This window comes from Pelodiscus sinensis, chromosome 2 (genome assembly GCF_049634645.1).
Source record: "Pelodiscus sinensis isolate JC-2024 chromosome 2, ASM4963464v1, whole genome shotgun sequence".
Taxonomy (NCBI): Eukaryota; Metazoa; Chordata; order Testudines; family Trionychidae; genus Pelodiscus; species Pelodiscus sinensis.
Window position 1 is genome coordinate 242,367,972 of NC_134712.1, and position 22,676 is coordinate 242,390,647.

General features: G+C 43.7%; 1 protein-coding gene across 4 annotated transcripts in view; it reads right to left on the bottom strand.

Moving 5' to 3' along the window:
• Positions 1–22,676, bottom strand: part of DPP6 (dipeptidyl peptidase like 6) — an 865,367-nt gene that overhangs the window by 280,731 nt on the left and 561,960 nt on the right. For all 4 annotated transcript variants that reach the window (XM_075922772.1, XM_006129324.3, XM_075922771.1 and 1 more), the window contains exons 2-3: positions 14,055–14,169; positions 3,469–3,567 (exon numbers count right to left, since the gene is read on the bottom strand). In XM_075922772.1, coding sequence (XP_075778887.1) covers positions 3,469–3,567; positions 14,055–14,169 — 214 coding nt within the window. The remainder of the gene's footprint in view (positions 1–3,468; positions 3,568–14,054; positions 14,170–22,676) is intronic.

Genomic DNA, 22,676 nt, shown 5'->3' on the forward strand with positions numbered 1-22,676 from the left:
CACAACTCCCCAACAGTTAATGATGCTGTGGCAATTTATACCAGCTCAGAATCTGAAACACAATATTCCTCCTCTACATTTACTTTGCCAGTTCCTTAAGGCACTACTCCCACTGAGGGCTAGAGCTGCAATCCTGTCCCCCCTTCCCCCAGAAGACACCTCACGGAACTGATTTAGATCTTTGTTTGCCTCTAGACAAAAGTCTGGAAACCATAGGATCAAACCAAAGGTTCACCTACACAGTAACCTGTCTTTCAATAGTGGCTGGTGTCAGATGCTTCGGAGAGAATGAACAGAACAGATAATCATCAAGTGATCCATCTGCCATCACCCATTTCCCAGCTTCTGAAATGCCATCCCTGCCCATCCTGGCTAATAGCTATTTTTAAAGGACCTATCCTCCATGTTCTAGTTCTTTTTTTCAACACTGTTGTAATATTAGCCGTTACAACATCTTCAGGCAAAGAGTTCCACAGGTTGTTTGTGCATTATATGAAGAAATATGTCCTTTTGTTTGTTTTTAAATCTGATGACTATACATTTCATTTGGGGTTTCAGGGTGCAAGCTTAGGGAAGGAGTTTGGGTGCAGCGGGACTCACGTCTGGGGCAGGAGGTTGGGTGCTGGAGGAGGTTCAGGGCTGGGACATGGGTTCAGGAAGCAGAATCTGGCTGGGCACTGTTTAACTGAGACAGCTTCCGGGTGGTGGAACAGTGGGGTTAAGGCAGGCTTACTCCTGCCATGGCCCTGCACCACTCCTGAAAGCAGCTGGCAAGTACAGCAATGGTTCCATGGCACCATGCACTGCTCCTCATCCACAGGCACTGAGCTCACAGCTTCTACTGGCCATGGTTCCCTGTTATTGATCAATGGTAGCTGCAGGAGTGGTATCTGCAGGCAAGGTCAGCATGTGGAGATCCCCTGCTCTGCCTTGCTCAGGGGCTGCAGGGACATGCCAGCCACTTCCAGGAGCAACAATTACCATAGGGATAATTGGCAGTGGGATGCTGCCCCGGGCTGGCCATGAGGAGAAATTGGTGGGCGGCCTGTGCACTCACTCTCACCCACTCTGGGCCAGTCCTGGGGAGAAGCTGCCACCGTCTCAGGTCAGTCCAAAGTCCATTAAAGTACAAGAGAGTCTTTCTATTGATTTCATTGGGGACTGAATCCAGGCCTTTACAGACAATTAAGTGTTGAAGTCATAGTACCTACCAAAAACAGGGGCTAGCAAAACATATACATAGTACCAGCATGCAAGCACAGTTTAGGAAAGCTTATATTGGCACAGAAAAAGGAGAACATTACTATGCAAAGAAACACATTTTAACCATGAAAGAAATTGTTTTTGAAATCCTCAAAGTGGAGCTGAAAATATAAAAAATACATTGAATTATCAACCTATTAATATTCAGGTGGCAGAGTTTAGGGGGGGAAATATTAATTGGAACAGGATATTATGAAGCAAAAAGAAATTCATCCGGGGCAAGGAATGTTTCATAATAAATTTCTGCACAGTGCCCAGAGCAGTGCCATCCTCTTTTGATTGCGGCCTTTAGGCCTGAAATTGTAAAATAGTAATTCTAACGAATGGTTTCCGAACTCCTAAATGCAAGTATTTCCACCTCTACTCTCCCCATAGATTACTGTACTTGGAGCCACATTCCAACAGCTGTACAGAAACTGAACAAGGGCATTCATCAGCCATAAGCTCTCTAGCAAGCATCCTGCCAATTGTGTTGACATACAGTGCCTGAAACAGCCTCTTCACCAGTAGCTATTGCAGCAGAAAATGTGGGCGGGGGTAGGCAGAGACAGATATGCTTAGGGCAGGAGTGGGCAATAAATGGCCTTCAGGCCCGACCTGGTTCATCAGGGTTAGCCCCTGGCAGACTGCCAGATGCTTTATTTATCTGCGCATCTGCAGGTAGGCTCCCGTTGGCCCCAGACTGCTGTTCCTGGCCAACAGAAGCTGTGGGACGTGGCGTTGACTGGGACACCGCTTTCCAGAGTTCCCATTGGCCAAGAACGGCACTCTGCAGCCAATGGGAGCTGCAAGTGGCCACACTTACATTTTCAGATAAATAAAGCATCTGGCAGCCCACTGGGGCTAACTTTGGTGAACCACGTCCAGCTCGCAGGCTGCTTATTGCCCATCTCTGGCCGAGGGTGGAGGATGCTCTAATGCAGCATAGCCCTTGGCAATCTCTCTCCTCGCTCCTCTCCAAAGGATTAAAATTACTCCCACTAGGTAGAACCCCTATAGTGAAAAAAAGAGACTGCAACAGTGAGGTCCTGGTTCAGCTCCCATTAAACTCAATACAGAGATTCCCATTTGCTTTCATGAGAGCTGGGTTGGTCCCTAAATGAGCTGTACAGCAGGTTGTTTCATCCCAGCAAGAGCTGATTTACATTGTAGTAGATACCAGTTGGGGCTGCAATTTGCATCTGTAGAGCAATTTCCACTGCTGCAAATATGGTGTGCATTAATTCTAGTATTATTCTGTCTCTTCCCCCACTACTGGAAAATTTAGATTGCAAGACAGGATTAAAAAAAAGAGCAGACCAGCTGCTGCTGGACCACTGTGTAGCTAGTTGCCTAGCAACTCTTCACCCCTCTGCCTGAAAAAATATTTTGGTGAGGGAATACATTATGAAAATATAAATCAGAAGATTTATTTTTGGTAAAATAAAAACTGACCATGGTAGTGCTCTAACCATTTGTTCTGACCACCTGTATCTTGTCTGCTTATAAATTGGGATGGGGCTGCCTTTTTCACTTCGGCTACGTCCAGATTGCATCCCTTTTTCGTAAAAGGGATGCAAATTAGTCGTATCGCAATTGCTAATGAAGCGAGGATTTAACCCCCCCCCTTCATTAGCATAAAAATGGCTGTCGCTTTTTTTCGGCACGGAGCTTTGCCAGAAAAAAGCGCCAGTCTAGATGCGGATCTTTTGGAAAATAAAGCCTTTTCCGAAAGATCCCTTATCCCTTATTTTAAGAGGAATAAGGGATCTTTCGGAAAAGGCTTTATTTTCCGAAAGATCCGCGTCTAGACTGGCGCTTTTTTCCGACAAAGCTCCGTGCCAAAAAAAAGCAGCAGCCATTTTTATGCTAATGAAGCAGGGAGATTTAAATCCCCGCTTCATTAGCAATTGCAATACGTCTAATTTGCATCCTTTTTATGAAAAAGGGATGCAATCTAGACATAGCCTTCATGTATGGTGGGCATCTACCAACAGTTCTGACTAAGGCCTGACTATGATATAGAGATGTATTACTGACATATATGTGATGCTGTGTATAATGGAGAAATATCATTTATATATTCACCTTGAGGAAAGCTGGGGTAAGAATCTGGATATGGCACAACTCAGGAGAAGGAGTGAGAAAAAGAGGGAAAGAGAAAGACAGGGAGAGGAAAGAGTAAGTGAGAGTGAAATAATTGTCAAGTGTGCATGTGAGACTCACCACTTATCCATTTAGCCTCTGGATCATGAATTTTGAAATCTGCACTGAATAGATCTTCCACTGTTATCTTTTTCTTTTGAGACAGGCTGTTATCTTCAACTGTAAAATATTCACAAGGAAATAGGCATTATTCCTAATTTGAAATTTATCTGCAAATGCAATAGTTGTGAATGGCATACAACTCCCCATGCTGAATTTTTCCACATTTCAGAATAGATGGGAAAACAACATGGCCTCAATTCTCAATCATGGTAGACCCCAGTAGGCAGTCTTTGTGGTTTAATGTGACCTTCATGTAAAGTTAAATCAGGCTCTATAATCTGAAATTCATATATATTGTGTTTTTGGAGCCAACACTGGGTCCCAATTACTACGAAAGCACCCATATATGATCCAAAGAATGTGTTTCTTCCAGACTTGGGCTTTTTAATGTATTCATAACAATAGAAATGATTGAAGAGACTATTTTAATATCACTGGTTTAATTATGCTGTAAATTGAACATTCACATAGTGGGAAAAGAAAAACACAAACCTAGATTGACAAAGGCTCCTAAAGATGCAGATTGGTTCTTGGTGGGATTTACAAATGCTTTCAGGGGGAATTAGGTACCTAAACTCCTTACGTGTTTTTGCAAGGCCTACTAGGTAACTCTCCGCATCTTTAGGCTTCTTTATAAATCTTCCCCCATTCAGTACATTTATAATAAAAGTAATTTATAATAAAATCATTTGCAAGAACAGTGAAAATGGAACTGCTCTCTGGATTTCATGCACATAATTCTGAGACTCGGGAAGATTTCTTAGACAGTGGAGGGACAGGCCCAGCATAATTCACACATACTGTGTCTCCTGATGATGCTACTTCTACTGCCTTCCCTTCCCCCACAAAATTACCCCATTTCCTACACCACTAGGATGCTGTTGTCACAAACTCTCATGAGACATGACCGGGTTCCCACAATATATCTTCATGTAAAAGGAAAAGAATTAATATGAACATCAAAAAGATAGAACTCTTCATACAGAAGACCACAAACAGTAGCAACTGCTTCATGGCAGAAGGACATAAAAGGATCCCTTGAGTCTCATTCTCATCCAATGGTACACTGAGATATAATAATAGGGACACAGGGGAATTCAAACATAAATGCAAGCAAGTCTTTCATTGTTTGGTTCTAATTTCACACCATGTAGAGTCAAAGCTTCATGTATCTTCAGATATGAACTAACTTCACTTTTTTAAAACAAAGATTGCTTTGATGTGAAATTCTTCAGGGCAGGTGTTTGGGGCACTGTTTGAACACAACTGGCTAGGGTTGGGCCAAGTGCTGCCTTTTCAGGCGCTAGTCTCATTGCTGTGAAACCAGCAGGGCTGACAGCCTCTCCAGGCCCCTGGGCAAGGTCGGGGGGGGGGGGGGGGGGGGAGGTAGGCTATCCCACTCCTCGAAAGAGGTGGGGCCTTGGGCAGCAGGAATGGGGTTGGGGCTAGGGCTAGGCAACCCTCAGCACTGCTCAGAGAGCAGTGCACTCTCCAGGCAGCCCTCAGTGCTACCCAGAGCTGCAGTGCTCCAGCAGCGATTTAAAGGCCCAAAGCTCCAAGTGCCTGTGCTGCCACAGTCAATGGCTGGGATCCTCAGGCCCTTTAGTATTGCCAAGGCCCAGAGCAGCTGTTTCCTTTGACCTCCCCTATCAACAAGACTGGAAATGAGGGACAAAGAGGAAAACAGCAGAACCAAAAATAAAGCTGGTTTCCTGTACTATTTATAACTCTATGGAGTCCCATTCCCACCTTTATGATGCAGTGTTGAACACCTACTGACAGCGCGTATGCACTGAAATTTAAATAGGGGTGCCTGACTGGTGCACTATAGAGCAGAGGGATTTTGTACTACTTATTAGAAAACAGAAGTATTGGAGCATTCTATCAAAGAGGCAGAATTCTGAATGGCATTATGATGCTACTTTCTCAACATTTTTCATGATTCCCCTTCTACTCTGAATTCTGAGACTCTTGCCCAGCTTTAGAATTTCCTGAGACATACTTTGGCTAGCATGAGACTGGTATAGATGAAGCATTCTAAGCACTTTTTTGGCCAACAGTGACATCAAGATTCCCAGACATTCTTAATGTCATGTCCCTTTAAAGTCTTCTGATTCCGGTATGTAATTCATGTAGGATTCTAAACAAGTGCCTGCACTGTACATTCCCAGTGGGCCCCATTAAAAACTGAACTCATATGACATTATATGTCTGGTGACAATCCAGAGAAAGTACAGCAAAGATCAACAGCTTTGTGATTCTTAAAGGAAAGTTAATTTTATTGGGAGTATAATTAATGTCTGCAGTGTTTAATAAGCACCCAGGAGTCAGGATGGTTAGAAGGAGGGCACAGCACTTTTATTAGCTTGGCTCTGGACGTACATAGTTCACACCAGGAATGGTCAGAAACTGCACACGAGGATTACTATAAATTAACATGACATACTAACATGGCATCTCATTTGTATAGTCACTACCATGCCACATACCAATCTACATACATTATCATCTGAAGAAGTGGATTGCACCTACGAAAACTCATGGCACTATCTACATATTTTGTTAGTCTTTAAGGTGCTTACTAGTCTATTCGTTGCTTTTTAAGTTTTTTCTGTTACAGACTAACTCGGCTAACCCCTCTGAAGCATTTGTACATAAATTATGTCATAAATACATGATAAAGTTTCTCAGTCCAGTGGAGGAAGAGCATATACAATATCAGTGGATCCTAGATTAAGTATATAACTGCCTGGAAAATGGAAAGTTATTGTTTTTGTAGAAAAAACAAATATCAACAATTCTGGGCCTGGACAGCTCCTTTTTGTTCTGCCGTTTTGGGGCAAACATTGAAAATTTTCAAGGAAGGTAGACGCTGCACAACTATTTTGTTTTGTCATAGACCCACTTGTTTAAAAAAAGTTTTGGTGGAAAATTTCCGTTAGTTCTTAGTACTTCTGTTTATTGCTCAAATGCACAAATCCATATTTTTTAGGTCACCAATGCATGTCTGCCTACTTCATCTGAAGAAGTGGGCGGTACCCACAAAAGCTCATACCATCTACATGTTTTGTTAGTTTTTAAGGTGCTGCTAGACTATTTGTTACTTCTATAACATCGCTGTAGAATCTGATTGCATGAGGTTTGTTGGTATCATGTGGTCCTAAACATCTTTACTACTGTTGAATGTTAACTTGTTATATGTTTAGATATATTAGAAACAGACTCCTTGAAGTCACATAAGGCAGGAGAAAATGGCTTTTTATTTTACAAATGTGTAGCTACTGAGTGACCCAGAGCCTCTTAGCATTAACTGTGAAGCATATTTAATTTCACTATCAGGTACTCAGATATCCTGTATTACCTCTATATGGTTGCAACATGTTTTTCAGTTTTCCTATTTTCAAACTATGATTGAGTCTTCAGTTGTTTTACTTGATTTGGCCTCACTTACTGTAGGAACTGAAATAGCCTAACACAGATCTCCTAACTATGCAATAATATTTTTCCAGGCTCTTCACATATTTATTAAACCAACAATATAGGTTCCAAGGAACTCAATGGAACAAATCTCTTCAATTAGGCTGTGTCTAGACTACATGCCTCTGTCGGCAGAGGCATGTAGATTAGACAGATCAGCAAAGGCAAATGAAGCCGCTATTTAAATGATCGCGGCTTCATTTACATTTACATTTACATGGCTGCCGCGCTGAGCCGACAAACAGCTGATGAGCTGTTTGTCGGCTCGCCGCTAGTCTGGACGTTCCCCCTGTCGACATCAAAGCCCTTTGTCGGCAGCCCCGTTATTCCTCGTGGAATGAGGTTTACCGGGGCTGCCGACACAGGGCTTTGATGTCGACAGGGGGAACGTCCAGACTAGCAGCGAGCCGACAAACAGCTAATCAGCTGTTTGTCGGCTCAGCACGGCAGCCATGTAAATGTAAATGAAGCCGCGATCATTTAAATCGCGGCTTCATTTACCTTTGCTGAACAAACAAATCTACATGCCTCTGCCGACAGAGGCATGTAGTGTAGACGTACCCCAAGTGATAAACAATGCTAATGGTGCTAATACTTAGTACCTGATGGCAGCAAACAGGGTAATCAAAGTAGGCGAGGGAGGAATGTTAGGGCTGCCAAAGCCTAAATAGCAAGGCAAGACTGACCGACATGGAAACTGATTACTGGAAAAAGCCACTATGAAACAAACATTTAGATATATATGTCAGGTCCTTGGTCTTCCAGCATAATTGTAAGGACATGTGCTCCCTTATAACTTGGAGATGGGGTGCAGGGTACAATTCTTCCCGATCCACATGGACCAAAGACAACTGCATCCAGACAAGCATCCAGGACTAGGCACAGAGGATTAGGCAACACTCTTGTTTCTGTTGTAGCACCAACAGGTGGAACAGAACCTGGGACCTCTGGAGCTTAGTACATGAGTCTCTATAGCAGGAGTGGGCAATAATTTTTTATCAGGGGCCACTTCAGAAATTTTTGAAGTGGCCCCAGGCTGCCCCAGAAGGGATGGGGCCTCAGGTGGAAGGGGGGAGGGCAGGACACTTCCATGCTTCCCCACCCACAGACCCTGATTGGTCTGTGGGTGGGGGAGCATGTGCAGTCTTTGCCCCGCCCCCCAGAGAGAACCGCCAGCTGTTTTAAGCAGCTGGTGGTTCCATCTAAGTGCTCGTGCCCCTGGCGATGGGAGGAGACTTCACACACTGTTGCCCCTCTCCAGGTCAATCAGGGCCTGAGAAAGGGGGAGCATGCAAAGTCTGCCTCCGCCCTGCAAGGGAGTGAGCAGCAGTTGGTGGCCGACTCTAAGTGCCGAGCCACTTGCAGGGTGGGAGGAGACTTCATGCACTCTCCTCCCCTACCCCCAGGACAAGCATGTGAAGTGTCCTCCCACCCTGCCCCCATCCTGCAAGGAGCGCACAGTGCTTCTAAGCACCCCACACTCCTTGCAGGACAGGGGCAGGGTGAGAGGAGACTTTGTGCGCTTCCCCCTATTCCCTGGCCCTAATTGGCCTGGGGGGCAAAGGGAGTGCAAAGTCTCTTGCTCCCGGCCCTCCAGCATGCAGCACTTAGAGTGAGCCACCAGGGTTGACTCTATGTGACGCACACTCCCCCTTCCCTACTCCCTGATTGGCCTGAGGGTGGGGGAGCAGCAGGATCTCCGTGGACCAAGACCCCTGTTCTACAGCATGAGCTATAAAGCCAACTGCCTGCCAGCTAAGGCTGTAGAAGAAACTCATTCTTTCTTTCTGTAAGTGGTCTAAGTGCCACTGCATGGGAGATGGAGTGTGTGGTTTACACCATCACACACTCAGAGATGCCTAGGTGAGACATGGTATCTTCCACAGCATCCCACATCTGGGCTAATAGCCCACAACAGGTTGTGGAGACTATTAACCTCAGCTAGCTATGGACAAGATAGGTTCAGGTTGGAGATTAACCAAGAACCATGTTCTGTGTTTTGCGGAGCTAGAATAAGGTACCTTGTGCCAACACCATGCACTCCCAGAGTAACACAAAACAATACAAACAAAGCATTGGTGACCGAAATGGACCTAAAGGTCTTTCCCCTTGCAGCTCCCCGTATAGCTTCAGGACCAGACACAGGAACCCAACTGCTTCCCACAGCTCCTCTTACAATTCACTTCTCTCGACCCTTTATAGGAAACAAGTGACTTCTTCTCAACTTATTGAACAAGGCAGGCTGGGTCCAGGCTCCCTGGCCCTTACCATGGCAGACCACCCTGTTACACCTTACCAGAGTTAGAGCTGTAATGCCCAGATTTGCCCCTCTGGGCAATAATAACAGGAATTTCAACACTAGAAATTCAGAAAATAAAAATGAAAAACACAGAGAAGGGGTGTTTTCTCATTGGTTTAGACTAACCAGCATGAGGTTAGGCACCCTAGGCCTTGCTCATGGCTCAGTGCAGCTGTTGGCAGTGATCAGTGAGTTAATGTTTTTCAGTGGCTGCCTTTCACACTATCTCTGTATAAAAAGGTACCTGTGACATCTGCTAAAAATTAATATGAAATTGGATGCACTTACTTATACAGCTAAAGGTCAGACTTGAAGGGAACCATCTTGGAGTGTATCTTCAGAAAGTGTTAAGGACTCAGAATACTAAGAAGCTGGGAGTTTTCTTCCCAATGTAGCCAGACCAGGGGTGGGCAAAAGGGCCTCCGCGGGCTGGATACGGCCCACGAAGTGGGTGGATCTGGCCCATGGAGGCCCTGCTGCTCCCCCAGCCCCAGCCTTCCCTGCTTTGCTCCCGCCCTGCGAGCAGCTCTTCAGGACCTAGGGGCGGGGGGAGATGCGTGAAGCGTCCTTTGCCCTGCCCCGGCACCTATGAGGAGCCATGTGCTCCTCACAGGGCGGGAGGAGGCTTCCCGTGCTCCCCCGCTCCCAGGCCCTGATTGGGCTGGGGGGTGGGGGCGTGTGCCAAGCCTCTTCCAGGGCATGGGTACCTAGTGGGAAGGGGGGGTAAATGGGCTCCCCCACCCCCAGACCAAGGTCGGGTAGCCCTGCCCCTTCCCATTTCGGTCCTGCCCCTTCCTGGGTGGCCCAGGGCTACTTCAAAAATGTTTGAAGTAGCCTCCAGGCAAAAATTATTGCCCACCCCTAGGCTAGACAGACATGCACCAGTTCTGCTAGAGTTACCATGCTAAAAATAGCAGCAAAGCCAGGTTAGGGGCTAGCTGTCTGAGTATGTACCTAGGGGTATGTCTACACTACCCTCCTAGTTTGAACTAGGAGGGTAATGTAGGCATACCGCACTTGCAAATGAAGCCCGGGATTTGAATTTCCCGGGCTTCATTTGCATAAGCGGGGAGCCGCCATTTTTACAACCCCGCTGGTTCGAACCCCGTGCAGGGGCACGAGGAGTAACGGTAGTTCGAACTAGGAAGCCTAGTTCGAACTACCTAGTTCGTGCCCCGTGTAGCCGCGCTGCATGGGGTTCGAACCAGCGGGGTTTTAAAAATGGCGGCTCCCCGCTTATGCAAATGAAGCCCGGGAAATTCAAATTCCGGGCTTCATTTGCAAGTGCGGTATGCCTACATTACCCCGCTAGTTCGAACTAGCAGGGTATTGTAGACATACCCTAGGAGTCTAGACAGGTTTGTCTCAAGTGGCTAATCTGAGCTGCCATCCACGCTATCCCCAACTATGCTGTTATTTTTAGCACTCTAGCTTGAGCACAGCTAGTGTGTGTCTTGCACTGGGAAGCATGCTTCCAGCTGCAGCGTAGGCATACCCTAAGAAGAAACATGCATAAAGCCATTACTTAGTTTTGCTTTCCAAACAAATGGCCCTATCTTGAAGCTCTTCCTTAGGCAAAACAGCTACTGAGGTCAGTAGGAAGTTTGCTTGAGGAAGCATTCTGGGATTGGGCCAAGTGACAGCAAGTCTCGCCTACTTTCTTTTGCTTTACATATTAGTTTTGATCACCTTCAGTGAGAAGGGAGCTAAATATTGTTTGCAAAAATACCAAGCAGACAACACTGGACTCAAGTGACCTTTTTAAAGGGTGGTGAGAGACACTGATATGAATGCAACACAGGAGCTGGCCCTGCATTTCAAAGCAGGATAGAATAACTGTCCTCACACAAGCTTGTATCTGAAGCCACAAACCTACGATGGGTTTTGTGGGCAATTTTGTGCAAGCAGATACTCACTAGCAACTATCTGCTAAGACAAGCAAATACAGGCTTTGAAAATGCTGCCCCTGCACATCTAAAGGAAAATAAATCACTGAAAACTCACAATTTTAGTAGGATTTTGTAGAATAATAAGAAAAAAAGGCAGTTAAAAATAAAACACTGCTGTCACCAATCCGATTTTCTACTGCATGTAATGAACTCTGCTCATAATTTATGGGCTAACTTAAAACAGGGTGAGTGACCCGTTTCTTAAACATCTGAACTAGCATGAATCTCAGCCTAACCGGAAATTGAACTTGGAATGAAAACCTTTGTTTGAAGGCTTGGATCAATTTGGAAGAGAAATTTTAAAAGGTACATACAATGTTATTCTCAGTTACTTGGCTCTAGTCACCTAACCTCCTAAGGAAATCACCTCCCCCCAAACGTCTCCACACCTCCCACTCACCGTTGTCCTGGCACTGACCCTGAATGAAAACTCAGCCATTGTGGTGCTAGGCCTGGATATAATTAATCACTGCTGCTTTGCTTATAGCTGGATTGTTATCCTGCACTCCCTAGTTAGGCATTTGCATCATGCTAATGATTGATTCCTGAATATTTATGCCCTGCAAGCCATGGGGAAGCACTGCAGAGAGGGCCATTGGAGCCATATCTCAAAGCAATGGCCTAAAGTGGGAACTAGTTCTAGGTGAACGAGAGCTCTATTATAGGTAAGTATGAGGGAGGAGAAAGTGGACAAAGGTAGACGTCTTCAGCAGCAAGCCAACAGGAACAGGACAAATGATATAATAGCTTTGGTATCTTTATGATTGGGTCTGGGACACTACTATTTACAGGAAATGTTCCCTATTTTGTGTTTGCTCCATGTGTTCATATAGTTATGTGATATATGTACATACATATAGGTACATCTCAAGAAAGATGTGTATATGTGTGCACAAATGTGCTTACACACACACACACACACACACACACACACACACACACACACACACACACTATATAGTGCAAATATAAAAACATACTCATTATATCTGTTCCCTTTATGTATTCTGAGTGACAGCAGATTATTTCAATGACAAGTTGTATGCCAACTACTAACTCTGAAGATTCAGTGCATGAAAGTTTCTACCTCCCTAGAAGTTTATGCAAGCTGAGGCAGCAGAAACCTGAAAAAATAGCTCAATGTGCCCTGGACAGATTCACCTCAATGGGATGTTAATTTTGAAACCCAACAATGGCAGTTTAGCCAGTAACTTTGGCTACTTCACTGTAGATCATTTAGCATGAACAACCCCCAGCTACTATGCTCATCTCACAATCCCAGATTGACAGCTGCACCTTTCCAGGTGTCAAAGGCTGCAACTGCCCCTTATCCCAGCTATCTGAACCTCCAACTTCTGTCTGGTAAATCCTACAGCCCAGAGGTATGTTTTCAATTCCACTACCCGGTTCCTCAGTCCACTGATCTTGGTATTCTTACATCAATGCTGCCATGTCCATTTACATCAGCTGAGGACCTAGCTCAAAATTCTTCTGCAAATTGAAAATGTAGACGGCTGAATAAAATATACTGAACCTGGTATCAAGTTAATTAACAAAAGGGATAATGTTGTGATTATCTAATTCATTTTCATATACAGTGTAATGGAAGCCAGCATTTCTTGATTTATCTGAGGCTGGCGCAGAATCCCCAGGATCACAGACTCCAGCTAACTTGTCATAGAAGACTGGTCAAACTTATGTAGGAGTACATGGGGCACTAGTACCTACATAAAGTTCGGTGCAATCTGGCTCCCACAGCTTGCATTTGCATACCCTATGTTCTTTTAATTCCTGCTGCTTCTCTTTGAATCCTTTCCTTATTTTGGCTTTGGGCTTCTTACCATGCTGCTTCTTATGCCTGGAACCACCCATCTGTTCTTGTTCATGGAGACCCCTCTCTTTTCCTCTTTCCAACTCATCTTTTCAGGGAAACCTTCAACCCTTCATCTTCAGCAACCGCTAAACCTTACTGCCAGGGCTTGTCTACACTATGGAGAAGATCAATGCTGCCGCAGTCTATCTTCCAGGGTGTTGAATTAGTGGGTCTAGTTGGCATCAGTAGTCCTGCTTCTCATGAGGAGTAGGCGAAGCTGATGGTAGAGTGTGCTCCCGTCGACCACCCGCAGTGTGGATGGTGCCAAGATGCCATTTAATGTAGCTGGAATTGCGTATCTTAAATTGATTTTCCCCTTTAGCGTAGACCAGGCCCCCCTGATTTTTTTGTGCTATGTCTTGTCTTACATTTGCTTGTCTTGTTTAGATTGCCAGCTCTTCAGGGCAGGGAAAGCATCTTACCTCTATTCTGTAAATAGCCATGGAAATTTATGAGCCATAAAAAAAGTAATAATCAATAAACATAATGATATCACATTAAAATTCAAGCCTATGGCCTCTGCCTGGTACTTGGCAGTTATCGTAAGAGAAGTAATTTACAAAGGCTATGCATACAGAATATAGCTGAAAGATGAAGTTTAAAGATCAACCATTGGGAAGTATAAATTATTTACTCCACTAAAAGCTATGTAGTGCACAGTTGTCTTTTATTGTCTTAGAAAAATAAAGAGCTAGGGTCTGATTCAAACCCTACAGAAGTCAAATGGATCCTTCCATCAATGGAAAAAAGGCTTTGGATGAGAACTCTAGAGAATCCTGATATTAAACAGTGTACTGGACAGGGTTCTGCACCCAAAGTTAAAGAAAGCTAAAGAATAGGAAACCATTTGATCTCTACTTTGCATTCACTTTAGCATGTCTCTGCCCTTGGAGTGCAAAATTATAAAAGAAAAACAGAATGAGAGCAAGTTAACGGATATAAATACCTGGTGTCAGGAGTATAACAGAGGTGACAATCAGGGAGCAGATAACCAGAATAACCAGTAAAGCAATTGCAATTCCTTTCCAGTTTCTTTGTGGAGGATTACTCCCCACCAGCTCCTAGAAATAACAAAGAACGTGGAATATTAAGTAAAGGCACCAGAACATGGAAACAAAAAAACAACAAAATCCAATTATTAGTGCATTTTCCCCAGTATATTCATACTGCGCCATATATTGTTATGAATGTGGTAGCACAAACAGCCACTCAAAATACAGGTTATTTCATAGTACTATATCCTGGTGTTTATTCGATTCACTCTCAATCAAAATAAATGACCAGTGCAGGCAGTTCTAGACTTTATGAGGTTTGAGATACAATGAACGACACTTACAATATTTATTTTAACTTCTGATATTGGTTTCAACTTTATAAGTTCAATCTGTAAAGGAGAAAATTCCAGTTCCAAGTTATGATGTTTCAACTTAAGATGCAATGGTTAGGAACCAACTGTGTCATAAGTCCAAGCACTGCCTGTAAATATGATGGGCCAAATCCATATCTGAGATGCTTCCTCTTAGGTAACTGTGTGTATATATGGGAGGAGAAGCCATAATGCTTTGAAGGTAGAGTTGAAAGGGTATCTCCTGTACCATTATACTTGTGAAAAAGAGGTAGCACACTCTTTCCACTTCACCCAGCCTTCCCAGCAAAGCTCTTCAGCATCTGTCTTCTGTGCAGGATGGTGGCAATGTCAGCGGCGTTCAGGCATACCTCCTTGGGGCTGTTCAGTGCTCACTACTATGCTCCCCAATCTCCTGCCCCTGGAGAGTGAAGGAGATTGGGGAGAGGCAGCAGGAACCTGCTGGGTCTCTCTCTTTGAAATGTATAGGAGAAGTGCAGCGGGATAGCGAGCATCCCCCCCCCCCTTATCAACTAATCAAGTAATCAATGAAAATTCCATCGACTACTCAATTAGCTGATTAATCAAAATTTCACATCCATAAACCTAGACTCACTATCCTCCCCTCACTGAGTCTGAGTATACGGAGTTTTAAAGTGACAGTCAGGAAGTCTTGCACCAAGACACCAGAAAGAGGGGTGCAAAAAGAAAAGTAACATACAGGAGGATGTAAGTACACATAAGATAAACAAGGCCATCTCCTTTCTTCACTTAGACCAATTATTCGCTCTTCAAAACATACTGCATGAACTTAGACCTCATTCCATTCACTTACACATCAGAAGGGAGTCTCTGTATTACCTCTGAGCCTGGCCCCACACATTTCAAAAGCTACTCCACTGTTTACTGATAAGCCTGACAATCTATTGAAGTTTTACCATGTACTGTACTTCTGTTTCCTATCTCTCAGGTACCTCTGCATTTCTCACTGAGGGTTGTATGAAGTGCTGTGTACACATTCACAGGATCTTAAATATTAATTGCACTTTATCCCCTGCCTTTGTTTCCCAGCTTCCACCGGATTTCCCTTAGCACTGTACATTAAAACTGATTTCATGTGTGCATGGAAGCATTCAATGGACTCTGTTTTCTGACCATCTTGAATTATCACTCAACAAAACTGGGCTCACACGTGCAACACTAAAACCTCCACATCTAGTTACTCTATTTGGGATTTTGCCAAGTCTGAGGAATTACAATAACAGTGGGGAGAAGTCACTTTCCACTGGCTCTTGTTTCAGGTGCCTTTTCTTTTGCCAGCAAAACTGCTTTGTCCAAATTAAATGCACATGGAATTCAAAAGATAAATTCAATTTGCTGCAATGGGGGGCTTGTAAAAAATGTCACTCAATGGTATGTAAAGTGGGACATTTGTGCAAATCTCACTCGCTTTGATCTTTGAAAAATGCTCTTAGTTTTTTTATACTATGATCCTCATGTCACAAAAGAAAATTTTGGAACCCTTTTTTAATGTGGTTTAGGATTAAGGCATACAAAAGATCTGGAGCTGGAACTGAGAACCCATGCTGAATGCCAATAAGCCTCTGAAAGTGGCATCTGTAATTCAGTTGTTTATTCTGTTTTATCATTCATATTAGAAGAAGAAACTGAAAAGAAGTCAGGAGCATTGAGAAATGAAAGACTAACAACAACTAACCAGAGACGCTAGAAATGCCCTCACATTGTCCAGTCCTTTCCATCGGAGCATCTGCAACATTATCCCAGTCTTTTCCATCTCAGCATCTTCACAAACATGAATTAATGTAGCATCCAATGCCTTTGTGAGGCAGGGTTGCTTAGCATTCCCCATTTTTCAGGTGATGAATCTAGGACTCAGAGAGATTTTCTGATTTCCCCAAGGAAGTCAGAGGAAGTGCCAGGAAAAAAATCCAGGACATGCCAACTGCCCATAGGACCACTCTTCTTTCAATATAAATGGCCCCAGCATCCAAATTGCACTGTGTTTTCACCTGTGTGCCAAAGCCTAACGGAGTGGTTCTTGCACTTCAATAGGCAAAAGTGGAAGAAGGACGGAGCAAGCCTCAATCTATTGCCCCTCTGCCCACTGGCAAAAACTGCTACAAACACAGCAGAAGCACTAACAAAAGAGAGCCGAGGCCAGCAACAGCAGTATGTGTCAAAGAGATTCTTTTAGGGCAGTCTTTTCTGCTTCTCCCATTAACGAGAAAAAGGCAAGGTCTAGTCCTTGTGACTTCAGAGCAGAATTATGTAGTTTCATTCCATCAAACAGACCTTACTCTGTAGAGACATTCTGTGCATTACACAAAGCACACGAATCAATCATTAGGTCAATGATACTGATAGCTTCTGCTCACTGGAGCTGGGAGTGAGAATGGGCAATGAAATATTAGAAGATGATTTTCAGAAAAAGCCTAGTCTTAGCTCTCGTGTCATAGCTAGGCTTGCAAAACTAGCTGAAAGCCCCTCCATACTCAGGAAATTACTCAACCCCATGTTCTCACACAGCTTCTCTGGCTATGGTGGGAAGGGGTGGAAGGTAGAAAGGCTGCAGGACAGAGACAAGTCTCCAAGGGTAACTATAGAAGAGAGGTTCCACGAGGAGTACAGGTAGTTCAGAATAGGAAGCCTAGTCTGAACTACCTAGTTCGTGCCGCGTGTAGCCGCAGGGCACGGAGTCCGAACTAGCGGACATTTAAAAATGGCGGCGCCCGGCAACATGCAAATGAAGCCCGGGAAATTCAAATCCCGAGCTTCATTTGCAACTCCGGTTGACTACATTACCACCCTAGTTCGAACTAGGGTGGCAGTGTAGAAATACCCCAGCTCTTCCTCCTTCATCCCCTTCCTGCCTGCTCACTTTTGTGGGGAGTAATACTGGGAACAAGGTCCCTGCTCTATTCACCAAGGCAATATTCACAATTTCAGCAGGAGAGCTAGGGGGGTTATTCCTCTTACTCCCTTATGTGGCCAAATCAGGGCTGTGGCAATTCAGGCCTCTGTGACGATGTTCATGATAACCACACTGGAGGATGGGCTACCCCTTGATACCTCAACATTCTGCAACCCAAACTGCAGGTTAGCTTACAGAACCCAACTTTGCTTCATGAAAACTATAGAAGAGAGGTTTGCTGTAAAGAACTTTAGAGCTCCAGGAAGTAGGACTCCTTATTTCTGAAATCTGGATTTCTTCCCGCCGTAGAAAATGCACCACAAGAAGCAGATACCAAGCCACCCTGTTGACAATCTAGAGCGGGGTGGGGAATCTTTTTGGGTTGGGGACCGCTGAGCCACTGAACAATCAATCAGGGGCCACACACAAGTGAGAAGCAACAAACAAACCAACCCTCACTGACGTGACCCTAGAGTGAGAAGGAGAAAGACACTCCCCACATACCCCTTGCACACCAGAGCCTAAGGGAGCCCAGGCTGGTAGATTTTCTGTGCTCCAGCCCCACAGGGAGGCGACAACAGGGGGGGAGGAGGGAGAGAGAAGGGAGGGCTGGAGCACCAGTGCAGGCTCCCCAATGCTGGGGGGAGCCCAGAACCTCTGTGGCCAGATCCAGGCAAGCCAGGGGCCACACCCTGTCCCAGGTCTGAGGTTCCCCACCCTTGATCTAGAGTAGTACCCACATAGCCCATAGTGCTAAATTCACTCCCCAGAAAAAGAAAGTTCTTGGTAGTGACTATGGCCTTCATTACCATGGAAATATGTGGTCCACATCTGTGGTACCAGGAGTTAGAGTTCTTGGTTCAATAATAAAGGTAGCTGCAGAATTTTGTTTGTTAGAATTATCAGAGAAAACATTTCAACAAATGAGCAAGCTGCACTCGCTTCCATTATCCCAGTTCAAAGCATAGTTATGGGTGTAATGTGGAAAGCTTTTGAGGTGAACATATGATTTTTATATTCCTCAGAGCCTGACCATTACAATCACTGGAAAAACTTCTGTGGCAATTGGATTAGGTCCTAAGAGAAATTGTAGATAAAAGGGAGTGTTAATGTATCAGGTCTTGTTCTTCTAGGGCCTAGGTTTGCCCACAAAGCCCAACCTTTCTGCATTGTCATGGGGATTTGCTTGCATAGACTAAGGACTTTTCTACACAGTGAGTTACTGTGAGGCAAGCTGATGTGCTGTACGATTCACATCCTGGCTTGCATGGGCAGTTACTCGCTATATAAACAAGCTTTAAATAGCTGCTCATCTAATGCTCAATTTGAACAACCCAATGTGGTGTACTATTGAGATGCAATACATCTGAACATATTTTCTGTATAATCCTGTACTGCAAAGTTTGATCTCTGAAGTCTTGGTTCCAGCTGCAAAATCAAAATGTAGCTCACGGTCTCTCTTCTGCCTTCCTAAATATTAAAAATTCATATTGGATGCAGTGCCTGTAATACATAACATGATTCCAGAAGTGTATAGGTCTTAATACTGCTACAGAGACTAATACTTTTCAAAGATGCTTTTTATCCTACAACTTATTGAATTGTATTTGAGATCTCACACTTTGTGGAAGTATTTGGCTAGAATTTTGTAATGCAGTCACAATCAACTGTTATTGTCTTACAGCCTTCAGCATGACAGAAGGAACTGAAGCAAGGCAAACCCATGTGCCAAAAAATGTTATAGATAACAGTTCTAGATAATAGTCAAAAGGTCATTTCAGGGAATGTGCAGTCCTGAAGTTTCAAACATCTTAACCCCTACAGTGTTGTAAGAACAAATTGGCACAAACTATGTAGTGTTAATAGAGAGAAAAGGAAGTCAAAGCATCTGGTTTCTCCTAGAAAAGACAGTATTCATTTTGCCTAAAACTGAATCTGCTTGAATATTATGACTTGAAAGTCAGATGTGAATTCCAGTTTTCTGGGGTTTGCCCTCCAATAGGACAGGATGACAACAGGAGAAGAGAGGAGAGCAAAAATATAAGGGCACATAGTAAATTATAGAGCAGAAAGCCATCAGAGTGAAAAACAAGTAGAAACTGAAAAGACTGAGCAGAGAAGGGGAAAGAAAAAAATCTGATAAAAATAGATACAGGCTGTGTACAGAACAGCTAAGTCATTGGGAACTGTTGCCAATATAAAAGAGGCTTGCATTCAACCAGAAAAATGTTGTCACTTTTAAAATAAATCCATTATTTCCTGAAAACGAACTAACAAAAACCCAGAGGATTTAAAATTATAGAAGGAAAACCAAAAAGTCAGACACCCAAATTAGTTTTAAAACTCAGATATATTTCCACAGATTAATTTTTTTGATTCAGTAGCCAAGAGCTGATAAAACAAGGGGAAAATATTGATAAAAACTTCAAGCTTTTATATGAGACAGAAGAGCAAAAAAGGAACTTTTTTTTTCATTTTCAAGTGACCTTTAAGGGCTCTTAGATGACAGTTCCTAAAACAAAGTGAGGACTATAAACAACCGACAGTACAAAAATAGGTAAATAGCCTTATTTACCAAAGGTTGTGTTACTTCTGCTCTTGCCCTTGTCCTGCATTTGGATTCTCAGTGTCCCTTAAAATGAACTTGCTGTAACATGGAAGGAGATAGCTTAAGACCACGAGGATTGGGGGCAGGTGCCTTTTCTATCAGTTTTCTAATATATTTGTCACTTTCAAAGAAGCAACATGGATCACAACAACAAGCTGTTATTTTACAACTTGACATTTCCTCCTGCAGTGGGGGCTATTATTTCTGGCACGGTTGTCTTCAATTCCCACCCTCTGTGTTGGGGTGAAGAACCTTCCCCTACAGACTTTAAGGAAGCAAGAATTTACCCAGGAATCTCTCCATAGTATAGCTCTAATCTAGCACCTTTATCACAGAACGACATCATGACTGACGAGGACAGCTCCTGTTAATAAATACAAGGCTTCACAAAGGAGCTCAAGCTTTGCAGCACAGATCCTCTCTCCCAAGTCTGCAGTCTCTTCTGGATGGCTTCTCCATTTTCAATGGGAAGAGAACTTGAGGTAGGAAGTGATTTTCTGTCAAGGCTCAAGCTAACCCATGCTCTGTAATGGAGAGATCAGCTCCTACTTTCTTCTCATTCCCTGACCAATGGGGGTTCTTGGGGCAGAGCCAGTCAGCACAGCACATCTGCTAACCAATGAGGTGGGAGCTCCTTTCCTTCCAACATTTCAGGATGTATTGCATGGGTGGGAAACCTCCGGCTGGCCCCCGGCTTGTCTGGATACAGCCCCCAAGGCTCAGGGCTCCTCTCCCAGCATTGGGGAACCTGTACTGGTGCTCCAGCTTCCCCTCCATCCCCCCCGGGGCTGGAGCATACAAAATCTACTAGCCTGGGCCCCCCCTAGGCTCTGGTGTGCAAAGGGAATGTGGGATGTATCGTCCTCCTTCTCAATCAGTGAGGGTTTGTTGTTGTTTGTTTGTTCTTTGCTTCTCCCTTGTGTGCAGCCCCTGACTGATTTTTCTGAGAGTCAGTGGCCCCCAACCCTAGAAAGGTTCCTCACCCCTGATTTATAGGGTTGTCAGCTCACAGAGATGAGCATCACACCAACTGACAAAAGTTAGTGCAAGGCTCTGCAAAGGGTTAAAGTAGTTCTAGAGAAATGCTGACAACTAATCCTACCAATGAGATTCTATACAGTGTTAAGGAACTATGCAAATTGCACTTACTTTTTTAACAGCCCAATATTTAATTTTTGTTATTAATTATTTGCATTATGGTAATGGCAGGAGACCAAAATCAAGGCACTGAGGTACAAGGTGCTATGTGATCATAATCAGAGACTGACCCTGCCAACAAAGAACTTTCCATTTAAATACAGAAGACAGACAAAGGAAGCTCTTTTACCTCCATTTTACAGATGGTGTGAGAGAAAGACACTAAGCAATATACCCAGGGTCCCTCAGGAAATTTGCAATAGAAGCAGCAAATTGAACCCTGAACCCAACTCAGTGCTCCATCCACAGGGCTATCCCGAACAGTGCTTTTCTAGGAAGCATTTCTCTGCTACCTTAACCTTAATTTCATATTATTACAAAAAAAAGATGATTTTTAAGGTTCCAAATTTCCCCCACTTTTGAAGTGCACATTGCACCTGTTTGTTGTTATATTTGTTATATTTACAATGTAAGTTCTTTGGGGGCAGGGATAGTCTCTGATTATGTGCTTGCACAGTGCCTAGTACCCCAGGACTTTGATCTTGGTTGGGGTCTCCAGGCACGACCAGAATGCAAATAATTAACCTTTCGCGACGGTTCCAAGGGGAAATCAAACAAGTTAATGTATTATTCATAGAACAAATTGTGAGTTCCAATGGCAAATCAACTGAAATTCAAGAGAGAAACTAAATAAACTCCTGGGGACGGGCAGGGCCAAGGGGAGCAGAACTGCAGCTGAGAAATATTACACTGAGTTATTTCACTGTATAGTTCAAATAGACTTTCCTCCTAATATTTGTTGATGCTGAAAAGATATGCTATAAATTTCTTTTATGTTTCATGGGCCATTTACCACGAGTAGAGAGGGTAACAACAAATTACAAAATCAATGGTGCATACATCTCAGGCACACGAAACAGGTTTCTAATCATCTGTGTTTCTTGGGGAATGATAATAGAAGAGGGAAAACCTTGACACACTAAGAAACATACATAACATACAGAATTTAGAACCAGGTCTATGCTGCCTATCCCAGTTTTATTATTACCATTGATTCATTTATTACTTCTTAGCTCACTGAGATTAATATGTATTACATTCAAAGTACCCAATTTATAGTTAACTGTGGATTTCATTCTAATTGTGTATAACACTGAAGCCACAAAAAATGTGCATGTTAAGGCCCTCTGTAGAAAAGATTTAATCTGAAGATAAAGTGATGTAATGGAGTACATTAAAAAATGAAAGCTAGAAACTAACCGATTCTTACAGACTCCAACCCTGCCACATTTACAGGAAAACTGATCTAAACCCCATTGAAGTCAATGTAGAGGCTTCAATTGACTTTGGATGTCAGTCCTTACTGAGATGAGCTAACTAGGATGAAATCCTGACTCCACTGAAGTCAATAGCAAAAAATCCCATTGACTTTAACAGGTCATGATTTTACCCTAAGTAGAGGTGAAATTCCCTGCTGACCAAGTGAGGTTTTCAGGTTAACTGAACACCAGCTGGGGCCAAATTTGACCCTTAGACATGGGCTACT